Below are 22284 nucleotides of genomic sequence, written 5' to 3'. Positions count from 1 at the left end.
ATGGAGTTTCTTAAGTTTTAGTCATTGTGCCATTGCTAAAACTGGCAAACTCTTCTCAGGTACTCAATTTAGAAAAGAGAACGAATCAGATTCAAAACATTTAATTACATGAAACTTTTAATGGACAAATAACAAATACATTTTTTTAAGACCAAATAAAAATAAAAAAACAGACTCCATTCTCTCTAAAAAATGTTGGTCCATAGTTCTTACCACGTCTGATACAGGACTCAGTTTGTCTGAGATCTCAGACTTACTCAGAAAAGCCAAGTCTAAAGATAGCAGGAGACATTGTACTACTTCTGCTCTTGAGTCTGACTGACTAGCGAAGCTGAGGTCAGTATTTGTTTGTGTTGAGTGGACATTAGCGTGTAAGCTCACACAAACAGCCCTTTCCATTCATATTCATGATGACTAGGAGTACATGTTTTGTATATACAACATGATAGATATAAACAATAGAACATTTTTAAATATCCAATTCAAGTTACTGGACATAATATTTAAATTAAAGCTTGAAAATTAAACAGTCATGAATAATTGGGAGGGTTTCTGGCATTATCACTGCTGATAACTGCACTCATAGGAACATCTCTGACTGTTATCTTAACATGAGTTTGGTATCATGGAACAACTAACAAGAATGATCACATCTGGAGGCTCTGGAATCAATACACCTATCACTATGTATATGAGCATAGGGCAAAAACACTGGATTTGATTGCACTAAAAATAACACACAGTCGTTGCTGAATGAATGACAGGAATAGAGCAAATTACATAACATTCTGTAATCTTGTTTGAAAAGTCGAACTTTACCAGAAAGAGGAAATCTGCAGAATATAATAGATGCATTTGATTTCCTTACGTGTACAAATATCTCACTGAAGATTCAAGGGAGGTAGATGAGGAAGGTAATGATGACTTTGGCAATGATGAAGCCATTTATTGGTACACTTATAAAATACTATCCTTACCCTTAGAAGACAATTACAATGGTTTCTCATTGTTTCTCGTGTCAAAATAGTACACATTTCACTTAAACCTGTTGTCCCAGTGACAACTATACTAGTGCCTCAAAACAACATCCTGAAAGCAAACCACAATGTTTGTCACCTCAGAACTGTTGCTTTGTGTTGTTGTGCTGCTGGTTCTGTTTCTTCACCACATGGAGCATAATGCCATCTTGTGGGGGAAGTTAAATTATACACTGAATAAAAATATATGGAACATTTCTGTGATATTTTATTTCAGCTCGTAAAACATGGGACCAACACTTTACATGTTGCGTTTATATTTTTGTTCAGTATATATTCTTTTCCATGTCCAGCCGAGACCCTGTCATTTGGATATGGTCAAATAATGGGCACGTCGGGGAGAATTTGATGTTTGGGAGAGCTTTGGTTGGCATTTTGGTATTCTTGTTTATTGTTGTCTGTTGCTAGTGTCCGCCTCCACTCCGAGACTCTCCGGACACCCAATCAATAATGATGAATGACGTACTCATCACCATGAAGATGAAGCCTAAGACGGCAAAACAGGAAGCCTGCAGGGAGAGAGGTGGGGGCAAAGAGATGGATGACAGCGCATTTTCTGACATTAATTCATATAGTAAGCATGACTGTAATTACTAAAAGACTATTTACTGCTACATCGCTAAAGAAGATGAGACAAAGGATTGGAGGATTTTACCATAATCTTTGGTTTGGATTTTAGAGGTTCTGTTTCTTCAGGAACAATCCTGATGTAGAAGATTCCCGGGAGGATGAAGATCAGGCTGGGTGCAGAGGTCGCCCCTGGGTTGGGAAGGGGGAATAGATGGAGAGAGGGAGTGGGGAAGGGAGGGGTGAAGAGGTGGAGGGAAGTTGAATGTGAAAATGTTCTATAGGAATAAAACTATTAGAGGTCATAGTTTCTAATTTGGATAACAATAGTCTGTGAATCTACACTAGGTTTGCATTGAAATTAGAATAATTTTACAGGTCTCTGTCTCTGCACACTTACCGATGATACCGAAAATGTCTCGGATGGTGGGCACGAAGATGACCAGTAGATTCACGATGATAAGGAGACACACAGCGATGGTGATGTGGCGAGCCCAGTGGAAGGGCTTCTCAGGGAACAGCAGCTGCAGCAGGGCCCTGCGGATCTAAAGAGAGGTGTGGAGGGACAGAGAGATGTCACCAGACCTGCGTCATACACCCTGCCTACGTCCTAATTGACACCCTATTCCCCTACGTAGAGCACTACTTTTAACCAGAGTCCTGTGGGCCCTGGTCAAAATTAGTGCACTATACAGGGAATAGGGTGCCATTTGGGACAAAAACCATGTCTCAGCCAATTAGCAACCATAGCAGAAGGTTGTTGCAGGTCAAGAGCTTCATTATCCTCCTACTCACACTGCAGTGACTTCAGAGTAAGGATGCATTATTGTAACATTACTGGACCCTTCAAGCCAATATAAGAATGCATAAACACAAGCCAGCACACACTGTTCTGGTAGCTGTTGCCCACCTCTACCTGCTTGTAATTTGAGTCTCACCGGAAAGAGAACCACAGGGACAGTAAGAGTAACAGCCACCAGCACAGCCATACGCACACACAGGATCAGTGTGTCCAAGGGGTCCACTTTAATGTATGTATGAAGGAGCTCGGACTCTACTCCACCTAAAACACAGAGAAACAGAGAATGGTGGTTATACTTCAAGACACACATGTATGCTTTAAAACGGTCATAACCATACGTTCATACACCAGTTCTCCAATTCCAGACTTCTCAATATGGTAACAACATGAGTGAACAGTCTGAACATCATTAGTACTTCATTATTCTCATTGCTACAGGAGCAGTGTCTTACCAAAGAAGGTAAGGTAACCGAAGATAGCGGTTAGCCCGTACATGACGAACATGGCCAGAATGGAGATGTTGGCAACTGTTTGCATGCGTTTCTTGGTGGCACTAAGGTCACAGTGGACAGACATAGATTAGTACCTGAATATGACAGTAGAGTCTACTGTAGTATGTGTGTGAATCATAGGAATATGTGTTGCATCTCTAATCTCAGTTGTGTAAGATCATGACTTACTCTTGTAGCTCTGTGTAGATGGGAAGCACCTCAGGATGGCAGACAAAAGCAAAAGCCAGGATGGGGATGGTATATGCTGTCTGAAGGAAATCAAACCATGAATGAAAAATGGTTCAAATTTATAAACATAACTAGACTCTCATTTGAGTGTAGTAAACACATACACTACCAGTCAAAAGTTAGGACACACCTACTCATTCAAGGGCTTTTCTTTATTTGTACTATTTTCTACATTTTAGAATAACAGTGAAGACATTAAATAACACATATGTAATCATGTAGTGACCAAAAAAAGTGTTAAACAAATCAATTATTCAAAGTACACTGTCATAACTCTCCTGTGAAGATCTGTATATACAGTTGATGTCGGAAGTTTACATATACCTTAGCCAAATACTTTAAAACTTTTTCACAATACCTGACATTTTATCCTAAAAATTCACTGTCTTAGGTCAGTTAGGATCACCACTTTATTTTAAGAATGTGAAATGTGAGAATAATAGTAGAGAGAATTATTTATTTCAGCTTTGATTTCTTTCATCACATTCCCAGTGGGTCAGAAGTTTACATACACATATTTGGTAGCATTGCCTTTACATTCTTTAACTTGGGTCAAATGTTTCAGGTAGCCTTCCACAAGCTTCCCACAATAAGTTGTTTTGGCCCATTCCTCCTGACAGAGAAGGTGTAACCCAAGTCAGGTTTGTAGGCATCCCTACTAGCACACGCTTTTTCAGTTCTGCCCACACATTTTCTATAGGATTGAGATCAGGGATTTGTGATGGCCACTCCAATACCTTGACTTTGTTGTCCTTAAGCGATTTTGCCACAACTTTGGAAGTATGCTTGTGGTCATTGTCCATTTGGAAGACCCATTTGCGACCAAGCTTTAACTTCCTGACTGATGTCTTGAGATGTTGCTTCAATATATCCACATAATTTTCCATCCTCATGATGCCATCTATTTTGTGAAGTGCACCAGTCCCTCCTGCAGCAAAGCACCCCCACAACATGATGCTGCCACCCCGTGCTTCACGGTTGGGATGGTGTTCTCCGGCTTGCAAGCCTCCCCCTTTTTCCTCCAAACATAATGATGGTCATTATGGCCAAACAGTTCTATTTTTGATTCATCAGACCAGAGGACATTTCTCCTAAAAGTATGATCTTTGTTCCCATGTGCAGTTGCAAACCATAGTCTGGCTTTTTTATGGCGGTTTTGGAGCAGTGGCTTCTTCCTTGCTGAGCGGCCTTTCAGGTTATGTTGATATAGGACTCATTTTACTGTGGTTATAGATACTTTTGTACCTATTTTCTGCAGCATCTTCACAAGGTCCTTCGCTGTTGTTCTGGGATTGATTTGCACTTTTTGCACCAAAGTACGTTCATCTCTAGGAGGCAGAACACGTCTCATTCCCTGAGCGGTATGACAGCTGCGTGGTCCCATGGTGTTTATACTTGCGTACTATTGTTTGTACAGAGGAACAAGGTACCTTCAGGCGTTTGGAAATTGCTCCCAAGGATGAACCAGACTTGTGGAGGTTTACAAATGTTTTTCTGAGGTCTTGGCTGATTTCTTTTGATTTTCCCATGATGTCAAACAAAGAGGCACTGATTTTGAAGGTAAGCCTTGAACTACATCCACAGGTACACCTCCAATTGACTCAAATGATGTCAATTAGCTTATCAGAAGCTTCTAAAGCCATGACGTCATTTTCTGGAATTTCCCAAGCTGTTTAAAGGGACACTCAACTTAGTGTATGTAAACTTCTGACCCACTGGAATTGTGATACAGTGAATTATAAGTGAAATCATCTGTCTGTCAACAATTGTTGGAAAAATGTACTTGTGTCATGCACAAAGTAGATGTCCTAACTGACTTGCCAAAACTATAGTTTGTGGAGTGGTTGAAAAACGAGTTAACGACACCAACCTAAGTGTATGTAAACTTCCGACTTCAACTGTATATAGCTGTTTTTAGCTGATTCATGATTTATGATGGTAGGTTTTGTGCAGATATCCAAGGGTTTGCGACGTTCAAGAATGAGACTGATGAGGAAATAATACATTAATAGTCGACTGTAAATGATAAGATAATAAAATATCTGAAGAGTTGTATTCAGGAAATTGCAACTCTATAAACAACATTTTCCCGTGGTGCCTTCCTAGTTAATTACTATTCTGTGATTTGTTTATTCATGGAATAATTACACATAGAGAAATGATTTGATAATATAAAGGTCTTCACATTTAATGACAGCAAACGCTACGAAACTTGGAGCCCCTGTGCGAGGAATCTAAGATAGAATGAGGCATTTATTTTGATTCAGCCTATATAAAATTGAAAAGCAGATTACATTATGCACCCACATTATGTTATACAACATGGGAGATGTAAACAGGACTTCTTGACGTGTGTGTTGCCATTTGAACAATACAAGGAGGTTTCCTCCATCTTGTTTCTCTGACATAGTCATAGTAGCAATAAAACTGGCCTTCCTTAGACTAGTTGATAATCTGGAGAATCAGCATTTGTGGGTTCGATTACAGGCTCAAAATGGACAGAAACAAAGACCTTTATTCCTGAAACTCGTCAGTCTATTCTTGTTCTTGTCCACGCCAAACTATACAATCGGTGACTCAATGTCATGTTTATCCTGATACCAGATTCTAATTGACGCAACCCTAACACAATGCAACTAATGCTCTAATCATGTGTTCCGGTAGGATAACATTTTAGAATAAATTGCTATGGTTAACTGGTCCCCTTGAGTACCAGTACCAATGCCAGCACAGTCAGTCCAGCAACAATCAGTAAGAGGATTATAGACCTCACAAGTCAAATTGCTATTGATAACAGTGATAGAGGAGTTAGTAGTCACTCAGATTGCAACACGTGTATGGGAATCTCCAGAACACTCTTCTGATGGTTAAAACACATGCCACTTATAAATAGAACCCTCCATTCAGGAGGAAAGTTATTAGAAGTCATGAACCATGATCACACCGCGTACGACTGGTTCAGTACTTAGAGAGTAATTCCGTTGTGAATTTAGCTATGAAATAGCTATGAAATAGACTCCTTCATACTCCTGCAATGGTGTAAGACACATTGACGTGTCCTAAAACTACTACAGGTCCTCTTAACACGTCTGGAGGCATTGACCTTGAAATTATCTGATGACGTCAGACTCATTCGGAACAGGTTGCAGCCTACCCGGATACTTGGTTTCTTTAACTTGGTATGTGCGCTTGTGTAAGCACAAACGCAGATGTACAACTGAACATTTCATGTGGATTTATGCTTGGATCACTCAAGGGTCCGAACAAAATACCAGCCTTAGTAAAGTTGAAAATGTACTCTGCCTTTGACTCTCCATCTACAGTACTCACCAGTTTCTCCACAAGAGGTCCATAGGTCATCCCTGTAGACTGCCCGAAGCTGGTGTCTTACAGCTGTAGCCTAGAATCACCAGCCTGGACGACCAGACGACGGTTCCATAACCACGATCACAATCCGGACATCCACTGCCCATCCTTGTGGCTGTCTGTTTCACCTGTCCATGTGATTGTCTCCACCCCCTCCAGGTGTTGCCGATCTTCCCCATTATCCCCTGTGTATTTATACCTGTGTTCTTTGTTTGTCCGTTGCCAGTTGGTCTTGTTTGTTAAGTCAACCAGCGTTTTTGTTCTCAGCTCCTGCTTTTCCCAGTCTCTCTTTTTCTCGCCCTCCTGGTTTTGACTCTTGCCTGTCCTGACTCTGAGCCCACCTGCCTGACCACTCTGCCTGTCTGCTGTCCTGTACCTTTGCCCCACCTCTGGATTATTGACCTCTTCCTACCCTGAGCCTGCCTGCCATCCGGTACCGTTGCCCCACCTCTGGTTTACTGACCCCTGCCTGCCTTGACCTGTCTATTGCCTGCCCCTGTTGGAATATTAAACCATTGTCAATTCGACGTGTCTGCATCTGGGTCTAACCTCGATTCCTGATAGTGGCGGCCTGCTCCATTTGCAGAAATTCTACCCTGGTCGACCACCAGAGGGGGACTGCAACGGCGATCACCAATAAGATCATTCCCTGGCCATTCTTGTGGTGCTTTATAATTCATAGAAAGCCTACCTGGGTCAACCACCAGAGGGGGACTGCAACGGCAATCCCCAACCAGGACATTCCCTGGCCATTCTTGTGGTGGTTTGCAGCTGTCCGAAATCCTACCAGGGTAAACCACCAAGGGGGGAACTGCTATGCTGATCCACAAACAAGGACATCCAAGGTTAATTCTTATGGTGGTTTGCAACTTGCAGGATCCTTTCAACTTGAACCCACCAGAGGGGGACTATCATAACTCTCCTAGATCTGAAGATCTACCGTGGATTCGCTCTACAGCGCCCTCTCTCTCCCACAGAGGTGGCAGGGGCTGCTTTATGGTGGTCGTAAAATACTCTGCTTCTGGGCTCAGTAATATCGAGATTGTGAAACACAGAGAGACACTTGGACATCAAAAGGTTAAATAATTGAACAGTGTTTCTGTATTCCAATCAGTTGGAGTGGTCCATGGACACTTAAGGAACAGTCATATCAAGTTTGTTTAATTTGGTGACCTCAAGAAGGACAGGAGACACACATTACTGTTTCTTTGTTTGTATACACTTATCAATTATGGGGTTTGCATCTGAATGTTGCATAAAATAAATGATTGAGTATAGGAATACTTTTGGAAAGATAACAAATGTGATCTTAGTCTTCTAAATAAGAATTGTTTTTCAGAGTAAATTAGGATCAGTCAGTGGCCACGACCCCGTGAGCACAGACATTTCACGGCGTCATGGAATGCCCCCTTTTCTACTAAGTATAAAACCCTCTTCCGACAAAATGTATATTAAACCAGAAAACATGGAAGCTGTCGCTACATGTTGAAATGGTTGGCAACTCTACCAAAGGACAAGACCAGAGAACGTGGGGATCATTCACACGTTGAAATGGCTAAGAAATCTACAAACTAAAGAACAATTATTCAGGCTGCATCTGTTTAAGTACTTTAGTCTGGTAACCGCAACCAGTCGAATGACCGAATGGTACTCTGGCGTATCCATTATAACAAGCTACAACTCCAAAAGATCTCTGGTGGACAAACCAGAGACTTTCTGTCGGCAATCTATCCAGCAGACTGATTGCAGAGAGGGACAACAAAGGCATATGCCCATAAATATGTAAATTGCAATTTCTTTTTAGAATGAGCGGTTGTTCATGTTCAAAGTATAAGCATTTCCATGAGTATAGTCTATGTACTGGGGTCCCCTCTGAGTTTCCCGCTCTTGAGCTGGCCCCACCCCTTTCCTTTGTCTACCAAGCCAATTTCAGTGGCACTACAAAGTAGAAAATAGTAAAAATAAAGAAAAACCCTTGAATGAGTAGGTGTGTCCAAACTTTTGACTGGTGCTGTATATTGCCGTAACAAATCCATAATCTTATCACAGCTAGATTGTCTGAGACACAAATCTAGAAAACTCACAATCAGAAATTGCGCTATTTAATGTTAAATACAATGTCTGCCTGTATTACATGTCTCTTCCTCTCTGACCTGTGTGTTGATGGTGAATAGCTGTGGTTCACAGAAGTCTCCATCAGAATTGACGTAGGCCGGGGTGACGAATGAGTGGTTACCATGACTCTCCATCAGGGCGTACGCTGAGTGGTTACTGTGACTGGTTATTTCCTCCAGTGGACACGGGATGTTGAATTTCTTATAGATCACCTAGTGGGAGTAACCAACTGACTGTTTAGTCAAACACTGAAGACTCCAGCCACCCAAGCCACAGACTGTTCTCTCTGCTGCTGCACAGCATGCGTTACCAATGCACCAAGTCTGGAACCAAAATGACCCTGAACAGTTTCTACCCCCAAGCCATAAGTATTCTAAACAAGACTGCTAAATAGCTAATCAAATGGATACCCAGACTACCTAAATTGACCCTTTTTTGCACGAACTCTCTTCCTCTGGCTCTGTGCACACACACTGGACTCTACCCACACACACGTACACACGCTACATACACCCACGTGCACACACTGTACATGTATTCTGACACCACACAAACAGACTCACTTTCAAACTACATCGCTACCTCAATTACCTCATACCCCTGCACTTGTTTAAAAAAAAAGGATTATCTTTAACTCTGCATTGTTGGAAAAGAATTCGTAAGTAAGCATTTCACTGTTAGTCTACACTACGAAGCATGTGACGAATACAATTTGATTTGATTAGCCTGGTCCCAGACCTGTTTGTGCTGTATAGCTAACTTGTAGGGTTGTTGACCATTACAACCATGGGAGTTGGCAAGCAAGCAGAAACAGATATGGGGCCAGGCTATGTATTGTTTAGTTGGATGGGAGATGGGTTAGTTGGTTGATGAAGAGGACTCACCGAGATGAGGAAGAAAACCATACAGGAGAGAGAAAAGCCACTGGTGTAACCAAGGTAACCTGTGAGGTGATAACAGAAGATCACGTTGTGTTGAAATAGAGACATTGTGTTATTCTATGCATGTTTCATCATCACTACTAGCATACTACAACAACAAAAAAGTATGAATATAGATTATGAAGTGAAATGAGGGATGGTCTAAGACATGGAAACTTACCAAGGTGTCTCATGAGTGAGAGTGGAAAGATGATGATGACGCTTACAATGATGATCAGGTATCTCCCATCCAAATACCACTCTCTGACAGACAGACAGCAAGAACACACAAATTATACAATATAGCCAACTTTCAGAACAATCTATCAAATTCACATTTTAAATGCTCCTGTTTTAAAGCCTGCATTATGAAATAACAGCAACAACTGCCTTCTAGAGACACCTACCCAGTATTTTCCGTCAGGCCCAAAATGGCCTGCATGACCAACGGGAGCTCAGACTTCACAATGAAGAGGTAACTGGACATCGCTATGGGAAACGCAAAACAAAACTTGTTTACACTTGTATATTATGTCACTTAAGTCATTAGACCTTCTATGACAGGAGCAATTTCAGTGGCACTTGTACTTAAGTAAGTACATACATGAGGCTTACATACAATAACATAAGCCAATCATGACCTGCCGGTGACATGCTGTACTTTACCTCCAATGTTGTGCATAGTGATGATGGAGCCCGCCAAAACCTTGCCTGGTTGTCCAAAGGCACGGTGCCCTAGCTGCTCATAGGCACGGATGCCTGAAAGAACACACACATGCATGTCAACCTTTGAAGAGCAGTGGGCTAAAACCAGGCTCACACAGAGTGTTTCTTGGTAGTCTTCAACAAATAACATCAAATTGATCAGAAATACAGTGTAGACATTGTTAATGTTGTAAGTGACTATTATCGCTGGAAACGGCTGATGTTTTTTGGAATATCTACATAGGCGTACAGAGGCCCATTATCAGCAACCATCACTCCTGTGTTCCAATGGCACGTTGTGTTAGCTAATCCAAGTTTATCATTTTAAAAGGCTAATTAATCATTAGAAAACCCTTTTGCAATTATGTTAGCACAGCTGAAAACTGTTGTCCTGATTAAAGCAGCAATACAACTGGCCTTCTTTAGACTAGTTGAGTATAAGGAGCGTCAGCATTTGTGGGTTCGATTACACCTTCAAAACGGCCAGAAACAAAGAACTTTCTTCTGAAACTCATCAGTCTATCCATCATCTGAGAAATGAAGGATATTCCATGCGAGAAATTCCCAGAAACTAAAGATCTCGTACAACGCTGTGTACTTTTCCCTTCACAGAACAGCGCAAACTGGCTCTAACCAGAATAGAAAGAGGAGTGGGAGGCCCCGATGCACAACTGAGCAAGAGGACAAGTACATTAATTAGAGTGTCTAGTTTGAGAAACAGACACCTCACAAGTCCTCAACTGGCAGCTTCATTAAATAGTATCTGCAAAACACCAATCTCAACGTCAACAGTGAAGAGGCAACTCCGGGATGCTGGCCTTCTAGGCAGAGCTGCAAAGAAAAAGCCATATCTCAGACTGGACAATAAAAAGAAAAGATTAAGATGGGAAAAACAACACAGACACTGGACAGAAGGCCAGCATCCCGGAGTCGCCTCTTCACTGTTGACGTTAAGACTGGTGTTTTGCGGGTACTATTTAATGAAGCTGCCAGTTGAGGACTTGTGAGGCGTCTGTTTCTCAAATAATTGCAGGCTATACTACGAATGTTCTTTGTTTAATTTTAAAGATTGGTATCTTGGTAAAATATCAGCATCTTACCTACAACTCCTGCACTTCTCAGGAGGAGGTGTATGGAATAGGCTGACAAAATGGCGATGAATAGCAACAGGATACTGAAACCACAAACAAACATAAATTACAACATTGATTTCTTAACATAATAAAGCTCTGCAATTAACATACATTCTCTTAATCAACATATAATTTACCTTTGGCACAGCCTCATCAATGGCTTAGTAGTCTCGCGGTACCAGACATCACGCCGCAACAGCTAATGACTCAGTAACGCTGTTGACCCAATTTCTCTCGCTGTTGTACTACTAGCTATGAATGACCATCACAAGTGTGAATCATTTGTGACGCAGATCACCCGCCTGCTAGTCCATCCCTCCCAATTCCCAATGGACACACATGACTGATCCAGGAAGACCTGCCTTTGATCTGATCACTACAAGCTATTTATAACCACAAATCTGATTTAGGAGAGCAGCGTGTGTAAGAGCACACAGACTGAGTGAACTAATAGGCCATCTCTCATACTCAGATACAGGAAGCGACTGAGAACACACATAACACAGATCAGGCCAAACCATATCCTTCGATCCCCCATTGTGTGTACAGATGTAAGATCTTAATACGATCACCCTGTTGCAGGAGAACTGCAGAAAATGTAAAACTTGTAGAGCTCTATTTTGGCGCAAGTGCCAAACGCACGTTAGTTTGCAATTTCAGCATGTAAAAACTGGCATTTTCCACCAGATTCAGCAATTTACCTGTCTAACATCAGCTCGCTTGCTCTGAGGTGTGGCCTTGAACACAAGCGCAAAAATGACAATTTTCTGCAGCACATATCGGGAGCCGTGACACACAGTACCCTTATGCTCATGGAACAAGAGAGATGTGATCTTTGTGCTGGTAACCATCGTATTAATAAACATAAAAAAACAAATGTTTTTTCCATTTGGTTTCATTTGATTAAAAACCAAGCATATAGCCACTGTTTTTTTGTCCTGCCCAATGCATTCAACAAGTAGCCAAGCCTATCAATAAAGGTTTTGGCTCGTGAGATTGCTTTGATATAAATCTTAATCACCAAAACTTTATTAAAAGATCATGTTTGGGAGAATCAAAAGAGTGACATCCCCTTTTTATTGTATTGTATAGGCCTACAATATTTGAGCCAGCTCCCATCTTGGACGTGCATAAAACCCACTCCATGTAGGCTACATGTATATATGCACATCATGAAATGAGAGATGACATTGCTTGTTTGTTTGCTGTTTCACATGATTAAAAAAAACAAGCCCTCCTTAGGCTATCCTTACCTTAGGTGTATAGGTTATAACGAAGACTGATTCACCACCAATCCGTTTTCTTTTATATCCTGTTGACCCCACGCTATTTAGAACTATCGTTGTTGTAAAAATATATATATATATCTTGTTTTCATTTGATTTGACTGTCTGGCCTTTATGGTGAACATCCAGCTCGCATGCAATGCAATTTAGGAGCCTTTTGCTATTTCTGCAGAAGTGTGAATGCGATCTGTAAGATGGTTACATTATGTTTACAGAACATAATATTTGGGAGCAGTTAAACAGTGAGCGGACATTCTCTTTATATTGGATCTTTGTCCAGTTTCTTTGGCATAAAATCCTCCATTGTCTGCATTGCCTTAATATGATCCGCCCACAGGGAAAACAACAGATAGTCCCCACAAAAATTCTAAAGGAAGTTTGTTCTGAAGTGTGTGTCCTATAACTGAGAGGTATAAGAAAGATCAGGAAACATAGTTTTTTTTTTTTCACATGTATTTATCCCCTTATTTTTGTCATTAAACAGTCTCCATATATACTATACTTGGGGACCTTCAGACAAGTCTTGTGAGGCCTGTGGGCTTCCTATAACAAATCATGAAATGTACGTGTTCGTGAGAGTCTCACCTTCCACAGAGGGGTCATATTAGTGTGTAGCCCAAACTGTTTGGACACTTCAGACAGAAGTTGGCAGATCGGCTGTACCGACTTCAGACGAGTTCCAAGATGCTTGTGGGGGTCAAAGAGCAAAACGTAGAACACCATCTTGTTCGTGAGAGCCTCATCTTTCCATAGAGTTTGTAGGCCAAATAGTTTGTGGGCCAAACCGTTCAGATGCTAAAGGTGATTTTGTGTTTCATGCTCTAACTCTGTCACCTTTCATGGTCTGACCGACACTGCTGTAACTCTGTCACCTTTCATAGCAGATGTCTCATGGTCTGACCGACACTGCTCTAACTCTTCACAGCAGATGTCTCATGGTCTGACCGACACTGCTCTAACTCTTCACAGCAGATGTCTCATGGTCTGACCGAAGCTGCTCTAACTCTTCACAGCAGATGTCTCATGGTCTGACCGAAGCTGCTCTAACTCTTCACAGCAGATGTCTCATGGTCTGACCGACACTGCTCTAACTCTTCACAGCAGATGTCTCATGGTCTGACCGACACTGCTCTAACTCTTCACAGCAGATGTCTCATGGTCTGACCGACACTGCTGTAACTCTGTCACCTTTCACAGCAATGTCTCATGATCTGACCGACGCTGCTCTAACTCTGTCACCTTTCACAGCAGATGTCTCATGATCTGACCGACACTGCTCTAACTCTGTCACCTTTCACAGCAGATGTCCCATGGTCTGACCGACGCTGCTCTAACTCTGTCACCTTTCACAGCAGATGTCTCATGATCTGACCGACGCTGCTCTAACTCTGTCACCTTTCACAGCAGATGTCTCATGATCTGACCGACACTGCTCTAACTCTGTCACCTTTCACAGCAGATGTCTCATGATCTGACCGACACTGCTCTAACTCTGTCACCTTTCACAGCAGATGTCCCATGGTCTGACCGACACTGCTCTAACTCTTCACAGCAGATGTCTCATGGTCTGACCGACACTGCTCTAACTCTTCACAGCAGATGTCTCATGGTCTGACCGACACTGCTCTAACTCTTCACAGCAGATGTCTCATGGTCTGACCGACACTGCTCTAACTCTTCACAGCAGATGTCTCATGGTCTGACCGACACTGCTCTAACTCTTCACAGCAGATGTCTCATGATCTGACCGACACTGCTGTAACTCTGTCACCTTTCACAGCAGATGTCTCATGGTCTGACCGACACTGCTCTAACTCTTCACAGCAGATGCGGAAGTGCAACATTGGTGGATGCGGTAGATTGAGACGCAGCCAATGAAAAACAAACTAATATCTCTAGTTTAAACTGACACATTTTTTATTTATTTTTATATTAAGCTAATTAATTTCCGCGGGGTCAGCGGACATCAACTCTCGGGGGTGTTAACAATGTATTTCCATATTGAAGCCATGCGGTTAGGTTTCTTACAATGTTGACTGCAAACATGTTCAACATATTTATATTTATGGATAAGCCTACCTACATTTTTTTTTTTTTTTTCTGTAGGCAATTTAAACAAACTAGGCTATAACGGACTAACATTCGAATTGGAGTTGATGACAATGCGGGAACATAAAATAACGTAAATAGACAACATGAAGCAACCACATATTTAGCCATGGAACACATTCTGTTTGGCAGTGTGGCCAGTTCTGAAGTTTGTCATTTCCACTTTGAAATTTCAGACTTACAAAATAATGTATCAACTCCGACAACAATGCCCATTAATTTTTAATCCACATAATAATTCACATTTACTTTTGCTGCAGTGTAATTTTCCTGCTGTAGTAAACTGGCTCAAATTAAGGCACTAAACTTGCCGACCCCTCTTTCCTGTTAAGTGTGTTCGGGTATGTTGGCCACACCTGACCTTAATGAGTTCTTGTTTTCTTTGGATTGGGGTATGTTTGAGTAGATTAAAATGAGTAACTTTGTACAAGTTAAAAGAACATGGCATGCAAGCTTCATCCTTGTGGCACAGTGAACTAATTCCAAGGATAGGGAACAGAAGATCATAGGTTCTAATCTCACTGATGCTGTGCCACAATAAAAAATAAAATGTGTTTGCATAATTAATGCTTAAGCAAAGGAATTTCCATGTGTCAGGAACTCCATCTGTGCTTGGAGTTCAAAACAGTTAACCCGAACAAAGCTAGCAGTCTAATTACCCTCAAATGACCTTAATTTACATTCTCATTCCATAAATTAAACCTGTCAGGGAACCATAGTAAAACATTCTCAGAACCTCCCTGCAACCTAAAAATGTACAATCCCAGAACAGGCAAAATGTCACTTCCATTCTCAGAATGTTTAAAAAAACAGTCAGGAAACACATGGCTTCTTTCCCAGAACCAATGGGAAACCAAAAACGTAAGTTCCAAGGAACCAAATGTGCCAGCTGGGCTGAGACTAGTAGAGTTGAGCCTTTATAGTTGTAATTGACCAGGTTAAACACTCAACAGACTTCTCAATAATGTACACACACACACAGACAGAAAATCAAACCCACAATAGACCTACTCTTTTCTTGTAAAATAATCAAAATGTTTCTCTTTATGGATCTGCCGGCGAAGCACTCGGTCTAGTGTGGCCTGGATAGTCTCATCATTATAGTGTCATCACAGCATGATGATACTATAAACACAACCAGTGTCATTCTTTAACCCTATTGGGTATATAGCCTGGACCCAGACACACACAACGACAGCGTTCTGATCTGAGGTCATAGTAGAGTTGTGACATCAAGCCTTAGGGAACCACAGTGATCTTGACAAAAACAGGAGGACTAGTGTGACTTGTGTTGTGTTGGCATGGTTACTCACAGGAAGAGGATGATACCGGTATTGGACATAGCGTATGCTAATCCCAGAATTCCACTGCCCATGATGGCATTGCTGAGATTGAAGATGGACATTCCAAATGATGTCTTACCCTCAAACTAGGGTGGGAAAAGAAAGGAAAGAATCACACACACAATCTGAAACACAATACAGTATCTCGCTTTTGTTGTAACATTTTACATAAAGTTGTTTTTAGACCACAATATAATTACTCTCATACAACAGATCTCTGATGCTCACACTAATGACCTTTAAACTAAGGCTGAGCACTCACATCAGTGAACTGAGGTGCCTTTATTCCTGGCCTCGTCCCTGGCAGGAACTCATCCCGCTCTGCCATAAACTCCAGACCATCAAACCTTGAGCGAAAAGAAACACATTTAAAAACATGACAGCTGTGGTCCCACTGTGGCACTACACACGGATATAACAAAATCACAATGGCATTGCTGTGAGTAATTATATGCAGACAGGTATAGCCTGTTGATGCACTTGTGTTCAGTGTTAGGGTATATGGTGTAGCCAGAGACTTACCCTTCTTCTAAATTGAGCTTATCTGGGCCAAGGTCCCTGCTATGTTGCCCGTTCATCTTTTGGAGCTCCATACTTCTCCCTACATCCATGGCTGTGCTGGGAATGAAGATCCTATGGACTAAGAAAGAGCCAAGTCTCAAATGCAACCTATGGAAATTCTGCCTCAGATTGTTATTTTGTAATACTTGAAGGGGGTTCTAAAGTGAGCAGAGGAACACGACCAACATGTTATAGCAATCTGGTGCCCAACTGTATAGTCGTTGACATACACAACCATTGGTTGATGCATGCAACATCTAAGCAGTGAAGGCAACCAATATCTGCGGTGCTGCTCGTGGCAACGTCATTGAGTCTACCTTTAAATTAAAGTCAATCTCAGTGTGATGTGACAGATTCAGAAGCTTTAAAATGGAACATAATTCATGATGGTTTTTATTTGAGTTAGTTTTGTAGTCAAAGAAAATTATTTTCAGTATCAGTTTTGTTTTTCAAAACGGGTTTGTCAATTATTTTATTTCAGTTTTCTAAATAGTTTTTTATGATTAGTTTTTGTTTCAGTGTCAGTTTTAGTTTACTATAATAACCTTGATACTTTGTTAAACAAACACCTGAAGGATAACTGTTTGACGGTCTATATTTGGCTCTGAGAATAAACAAGAAGTTGTGGGTTGTCCAGACAGAAAGTCTGTTGTGGAAAGCAGCGATCTAATGTGGAAAACATGGTACGGGTGTAATGAAAAGAATCTAACAACTGGCATCAGGATAAAGCTAATGAAATGTATAAAGTCATGACATTGGACTAAAGCCTAAACCGTGGCAGCTGTTTGAATCAACTTCAATCTCACCTGACCAGTCAGTAGTTTACATATGACCATGGAAAGGAAAGGCTCGGGTTTGGAAAGAAATGCTGGACAGTGAACACAATGCTAAACATGATTGATTTTTAGCATCATCTCAAAGATCTTCTTTCACCCTCAATCATACAGCACTGGGCTCTCTGTGTGACATTTAACATGAGATAACTGTACTTGTAGTGTAGGTTGTTTTGAGGATCACTCTTAGACTGAGGAACCAGACCCAACTATCCTAACAATTGTTTGACGAACCAAAGGGCGTCCACAATACGGAAAACCTATTGACAAGATAAAGGGAAATACTGTTGAAGCATGGGGAGAAATGTAAAGCTATTTAAAACGTATGTGCCGGGAAAAGCTTTAAATAACAAATGTTGTCAAAGGACTTAATGTTATGCTAATCTGCTCTGGGCAACACAACGCAAGCATGGAGAGTAGTTCCTGTGATCACAGTTCACACTCCCTACTCTCACTGCCACTGTGTCGGAGCCCTAAACTCTCTCAACTCTGATGGCCTCTGACCCCTAACCTTTGGGGACTGACTGCCTCTATGGACATTGTTTCATGAAAGCATGAACCTGACTGAAACTTCCCTGATCACTGAAAAATCCCTCTTCACTAGAAACAGAGCATGTTACTGGCTGTAGTCCAACAGTAGTAATCTATCAGGAAGGCAATAATGGGCTGCTGTGAAAAGACCACTAATTAAGAGTTAGTTAGTGTTAGCCCCAGGTGCCTAGCTTACTAGCTTCAAGGAAAACCATCCCCCAAGTGGTGGTCCAGACCAGAACAGCTTCCTAACCAAATGTTTCACTTCCTAGGAACCACAATGATCAACCAAAACACAACAAGCAAGGCCCAGGATTGGTGCATTTATAACCAATTGTCTGTCTGCGATGTACTTACATAAGAGTTTTCTCTTTGGCTTTGGTAAATGTTTTATTGTATTACCAAAAATTGGGGCGAATCACAGTTGTCATTTGAGTTTGTTATGGTTGTTGTTAATTATGAACTAACTATACAAGGCTGTCATTTGAAAAATCAACAACATTAACAGTTTACTATGGGTCATATATGCTTTTTATCCTTTTGAAAATGAAACAAACTAGACAGAACTGGTTGGCTACTAGTTAGCTACCAGTTCTGTTTTAATGTATTTGTAATGAGCAGGAAAGAGACCATGACTCCATCCTTTAATGAAGGGTTGATCACCCAGGGTTTATAAAACAACCACATATGAAACATTTAATTTCAGTCATTTAGCAGATACTCTTGTTCAGAGCGACTTACAGGAACAATTAAGGTTAAGTGCCTTGCTCAAGGACACATCGACAGAGTTTTTACCTAGTTGACTCGGGAATTCGAACCAGCAAACTTTTGGTTACTGGCCCAACGTTCTTATCCACTAGGCCACCCAAAGATTCTTTACAAAAAACACCTCCAAACATGCTTATAACCTATTCCTCTGAAACGCTATGCCAGTATTGCCAAATAACATTACAGCATGTGGTCTATGTGAACAGTTAATAAAACAGTGTCTGATACTACCAGTTTACTAAGCTATTAAGACATTAGTAGATAAAACCATCAGTGTGCCATGAGACTCCCAGTCCAGTCCACCACAGTAGCAGTGCTGTGCTTCAGACTCCTAACACATGTCCTTCTGATGCAAGACCGCCTCTCTATTGACAGTTGCCCTTCCCTTGTTTTAATAGCTCACAATAATACTACAACAGTCTACTACAACTCATACAGCTACTTACTCAGATAGTGGAGAGGAACTTCTGTTTCCTTTACCCTAAAATGAATATCCCTTTATAATCCACCAATTGCTGTGTTCTTAACATCCACTGGGGACTTTTTTCCCCTCTATAAAGCTCCTAGGGCTGAGGAAGGGAGACAGAGAGAGAGCTTAGGACATGCTTGAGAGGTAGCAAGGGAGAGGGAGTCTGATAACACCCCTCCCCTCTTTAACCCTATGTTAAACCTGTCTGTTCTTTCACAGGTAGTGTTGACTTACAGCCTGATTGAAAATAGAATCTAGTGGTAGCTACAGGTCTACATTCAAGAGATCATGTATAACTTTATGGATGTGACAAGAGCAAAACATTTACCGTATATTTTCCATATTTATGGTCCATAAAACAACATGGAAGCAAACAGTACGGTATAATGATGGGGAGCAAAGTAATACTATCAAAATGAGTAGTAAGCGGTGCCATTTGAGGTGTTCTGAAAGAAAGTGTGGGTGGTACTGGGTAGATGGGGACAGCGAGGGAGTTGCATCCTGCTAGAATAGATCAAGGCCACAGCGCCTTAATTAGCTTAGGAGATAAGTGCTTTTTTAAGGTTACCTGCATGTACTTCTGCTTTAAGACTGTAAACATTCCACACGCTAACACTTGATCATGTGCCTGAACACAGATGGACACACATTTAGGCCTACGTAGACAGAGACAAGCAGTGTTGAACTGAATACATAGATGAAATGATCTTACAATCCTTGGGTTCTGCTTGGGAGAATGCCAAACCTCTCATCCAGCCTTAGAACACATGCAACATGTACTGTAGGTCATTTATTTAGCTGTTAAAGAGGACATGGACCATGTCTAGTCTGTCTATGTTCTGGTATGTGTAGTTTAACTCAATGGTGGCAACGTAAGTTCAAAATAAGTCAGTCAGAGATATGAATTTTGCCAGCACACCCAACCAACACCCACATTCTCTTTATCTACCAATGGCATACAGTATGTTTATTTTTGTGTTGTAAGAGGGTCACCACTACCACCAATTTAAAAAAAGATGACCGTTTGCATTGAGTGAAAGGGACACTTTCAAAACACATGTAGGTGCAGTACCAGGCTATGAAACCAGAGGTACAGAATTTGACCAGAGGGGTTGCTGGTTCAAATGGAGCACCTTTGGACTAAAAAAGTAGAGTAGGAATGGAAAAAGTATCCACAAGCATTCCATAACCATCAAATCAAATATTTAACTTTGTTCAGGTCCATTGCAGTATGTTCTTCTAGTGTTTGACAACTGTAAATCATCCTTCTGAAATTTGACTGACTTCATCACAGCATTTCTTTAGACTAGGGTTGATATTCAATCAAAACTGCATTTCAGTTAACACACAATGAATATGAATGAATCTGTTCTGTTTAATTAAAATATCAACAACAAAATCATATTAAATTATGCATGGTTTTCCCAGTGCATGTCATCTCAGTACATATAACCAAATCGAATGTCACATAAAGAATAACTTGAAATAATCTGAACTCAAATTTACAGTTTACGTCATCGTAATTACTTTTAAGGTTGTTATTATCACTACTATTGCTAAATTCAATTTCATGACCCACATGGCAGACAGCAGCATGGTGTCAGATAGTAGACAGCAGGAAATGTTTTTGTACTCACCTCCCAACTGGGCCAGACAGCTCCTCAGACCACCACTGCCTAGGCAAAACACAACCGTTGAGCCTCCCACTTATGGGTATATATGTGTGCGTGTGTGTGTGTGCATGTGTCTTCAATATAGAATCTGTAACATCTAATGCCACAAAGGGATGACTATGAACAGACAGTGGGACAGCAGCAAGTTTGTTTTTATTCCTGTAACAATAACCTACTGTATGTAATGAAATACATTCTGTTTCTGAAATTTACCCCTGACAATGCAGTTATATCCACTTTGCAGCTCATGTTTTTTTTTTTTATACCTGTGCTGCAGCATGGGGACACTTTTTAACAACTGTATTTACAACCTTGCCGGAGGACAAACTAGTTTGTTATCTAGGACAAATGAGTGTACTATTTTAAGAACCTAGTTTGCTAGGTTTCTCACGTTTGCTAGTAAATAGTAAGTGAAAGCATGTCACGATCATGTGTAGAGGCGCAGCGGAGGTTAAATCCCACATCTTTATTTCTAAGTGAAACTTAAGCAAAACAACAAACAAATGTTTTTCAAAAACGCTTTCAAGGGGGCCTTGACTCCAGTTCCAAACAAGACATTAATATTTCTCACATGAAAACAGCTGTTAACATGACAAACAGTACATACAGATGTAGGATCTTAATTCGACCTGAATTGTCAAAACCAAATAATCCAGAAGCAACAGGATTTGAAGGTTTAGTCAATGTTGCGTCATCGTGGTTAGGCTATTAACTGGCCAAATCCACAAATAATCACATTTTATTAAAGAACGTAATTTTCATGGAATGTGCACTAAGTTACCAGTGGCGGTCAGTGCCATTTAGGATGAGGGAGGACAATTTTTTTTCATGAGCATGGACTTATTTATATTACAGCAGATTGGATGACTCTCATTCATATTCCATTCACCCAGTTCAATGTAACAGCGATAGGTTTAGGCTACTACATGATACTCACATTTTCCAGATACCCATCGTGAGGTTGCTACAACCTAGCCAATGAAAGTTTACAATGTACTGTAGGTGCCCACAGGTCGAGAGACAAATTTGAGGTGGCAGACAGTGACATTCAATACCGCCTTGCACACTCTTGCCTGCATCTAGCTGATATAGGGTGTAATCATTAGTCCAACAATTGGAAACAAGAGTTTCTATTGGACAAATTCAGGTATGTTCATCTGGTGCGTGATCTCTAATGTTAAGGAAGTCTCAAGTTTTTGGTCGCCTAAGTTAGAATACCTCATGATAAACTGCAGACCATACTATTTACCAAGAGAGTTTTAATCTACACTTTTCATAGCTGTGTATTTACCATCACAAATTGATGCTGGCACTAAGACCGCACTC

The 22284-nt window shown here is 41.0% G+C and overlaps 1 protein-coding gene across 1 annotated transcript; it reads right to left on the bottom strand.

Annotated features, from left to right (window-relative positions):
- Positions 1-99: 99 nt before the first annotated feature.
- On the bottom strand, positions 100-19405 carry LOC109908558 (sodium-coupled neutral amino acid transporter 5-like). Its single transcript, XM_031794423.1, has 16 exons — positions 19263-19405; positions 16646-16763; positions 16386-16470; positions 16094-16209; positions 11353-11426; positions 10214-10306; positions 9955-10036; positions 9729-9811; positions 9512-9570; positions 8666-8839; positions 3087-3166; positions 2859-2959; positions 2543-2667; positions 2005-2149; positions 1693-1796; positions 100-1546 (listed from the first exon to the last, which is right to left on the bottom strand). The coding sequence occupies exons 2-16, from the start codon at positions 16732-16734 to the stop codon at positions 1442-1444; spliced, it is 1515 nt and encodes a 504-aa protein (XP_031650283.1). The 5' UTR covers positions 16735-16763; positions 19263-19405; the 3' UTR covers positions 100-1441.
- Between the last annotated feature and the right edge of the window lie 2879 nt (positions 19406-22284).

The sequence above is a fragment of the Oncorhynchus kisutch genome, linkage group LG17 (genome assembly GCF_002021735.2).
Source record: "Oncorhynchus kisutch isolate 150728-3 linkage group LG17, Okis_V2, whole genome shotgun sequence".
Classification (NCBI taxonomy): Eukaryota; Metazoa; Chordata; class Actinopteri; order Salmoniformes; family Salmonidae; genus Oncorhynchus; species Oncorhynchus kisutch.
The sequence above is the reverse complement of the archived record's forward strand: the minus strand, read 5'-3'. Positions and strand labels throughout refer to the sequence as shown.

Bases quoted from the DNA above. Each gene is read 5' to 3' on its own strand.
- LOC109908558 (XM_031794423.1), bottom strand. From the start codon at position 16,734: ATGGATGTAGGGAGAAGTATGGAGCTCCAAAAGATGAACGGGCAACAT. The intron at 16,210-16,385 runs GTGAGTGCTCAG...TTCCCACCCTAG, and splicing joins AGGCACCTCAGTTCACTGAT to TTTGAGGGTAAGACATCATT. The intron at 2,960-3,086 runs GTAAGTCATGAT...CTGTGACCTTAG, and splicing joins ATCTACACAGAGCTACAAGA to TGCCACCAAGAAACGCATGC.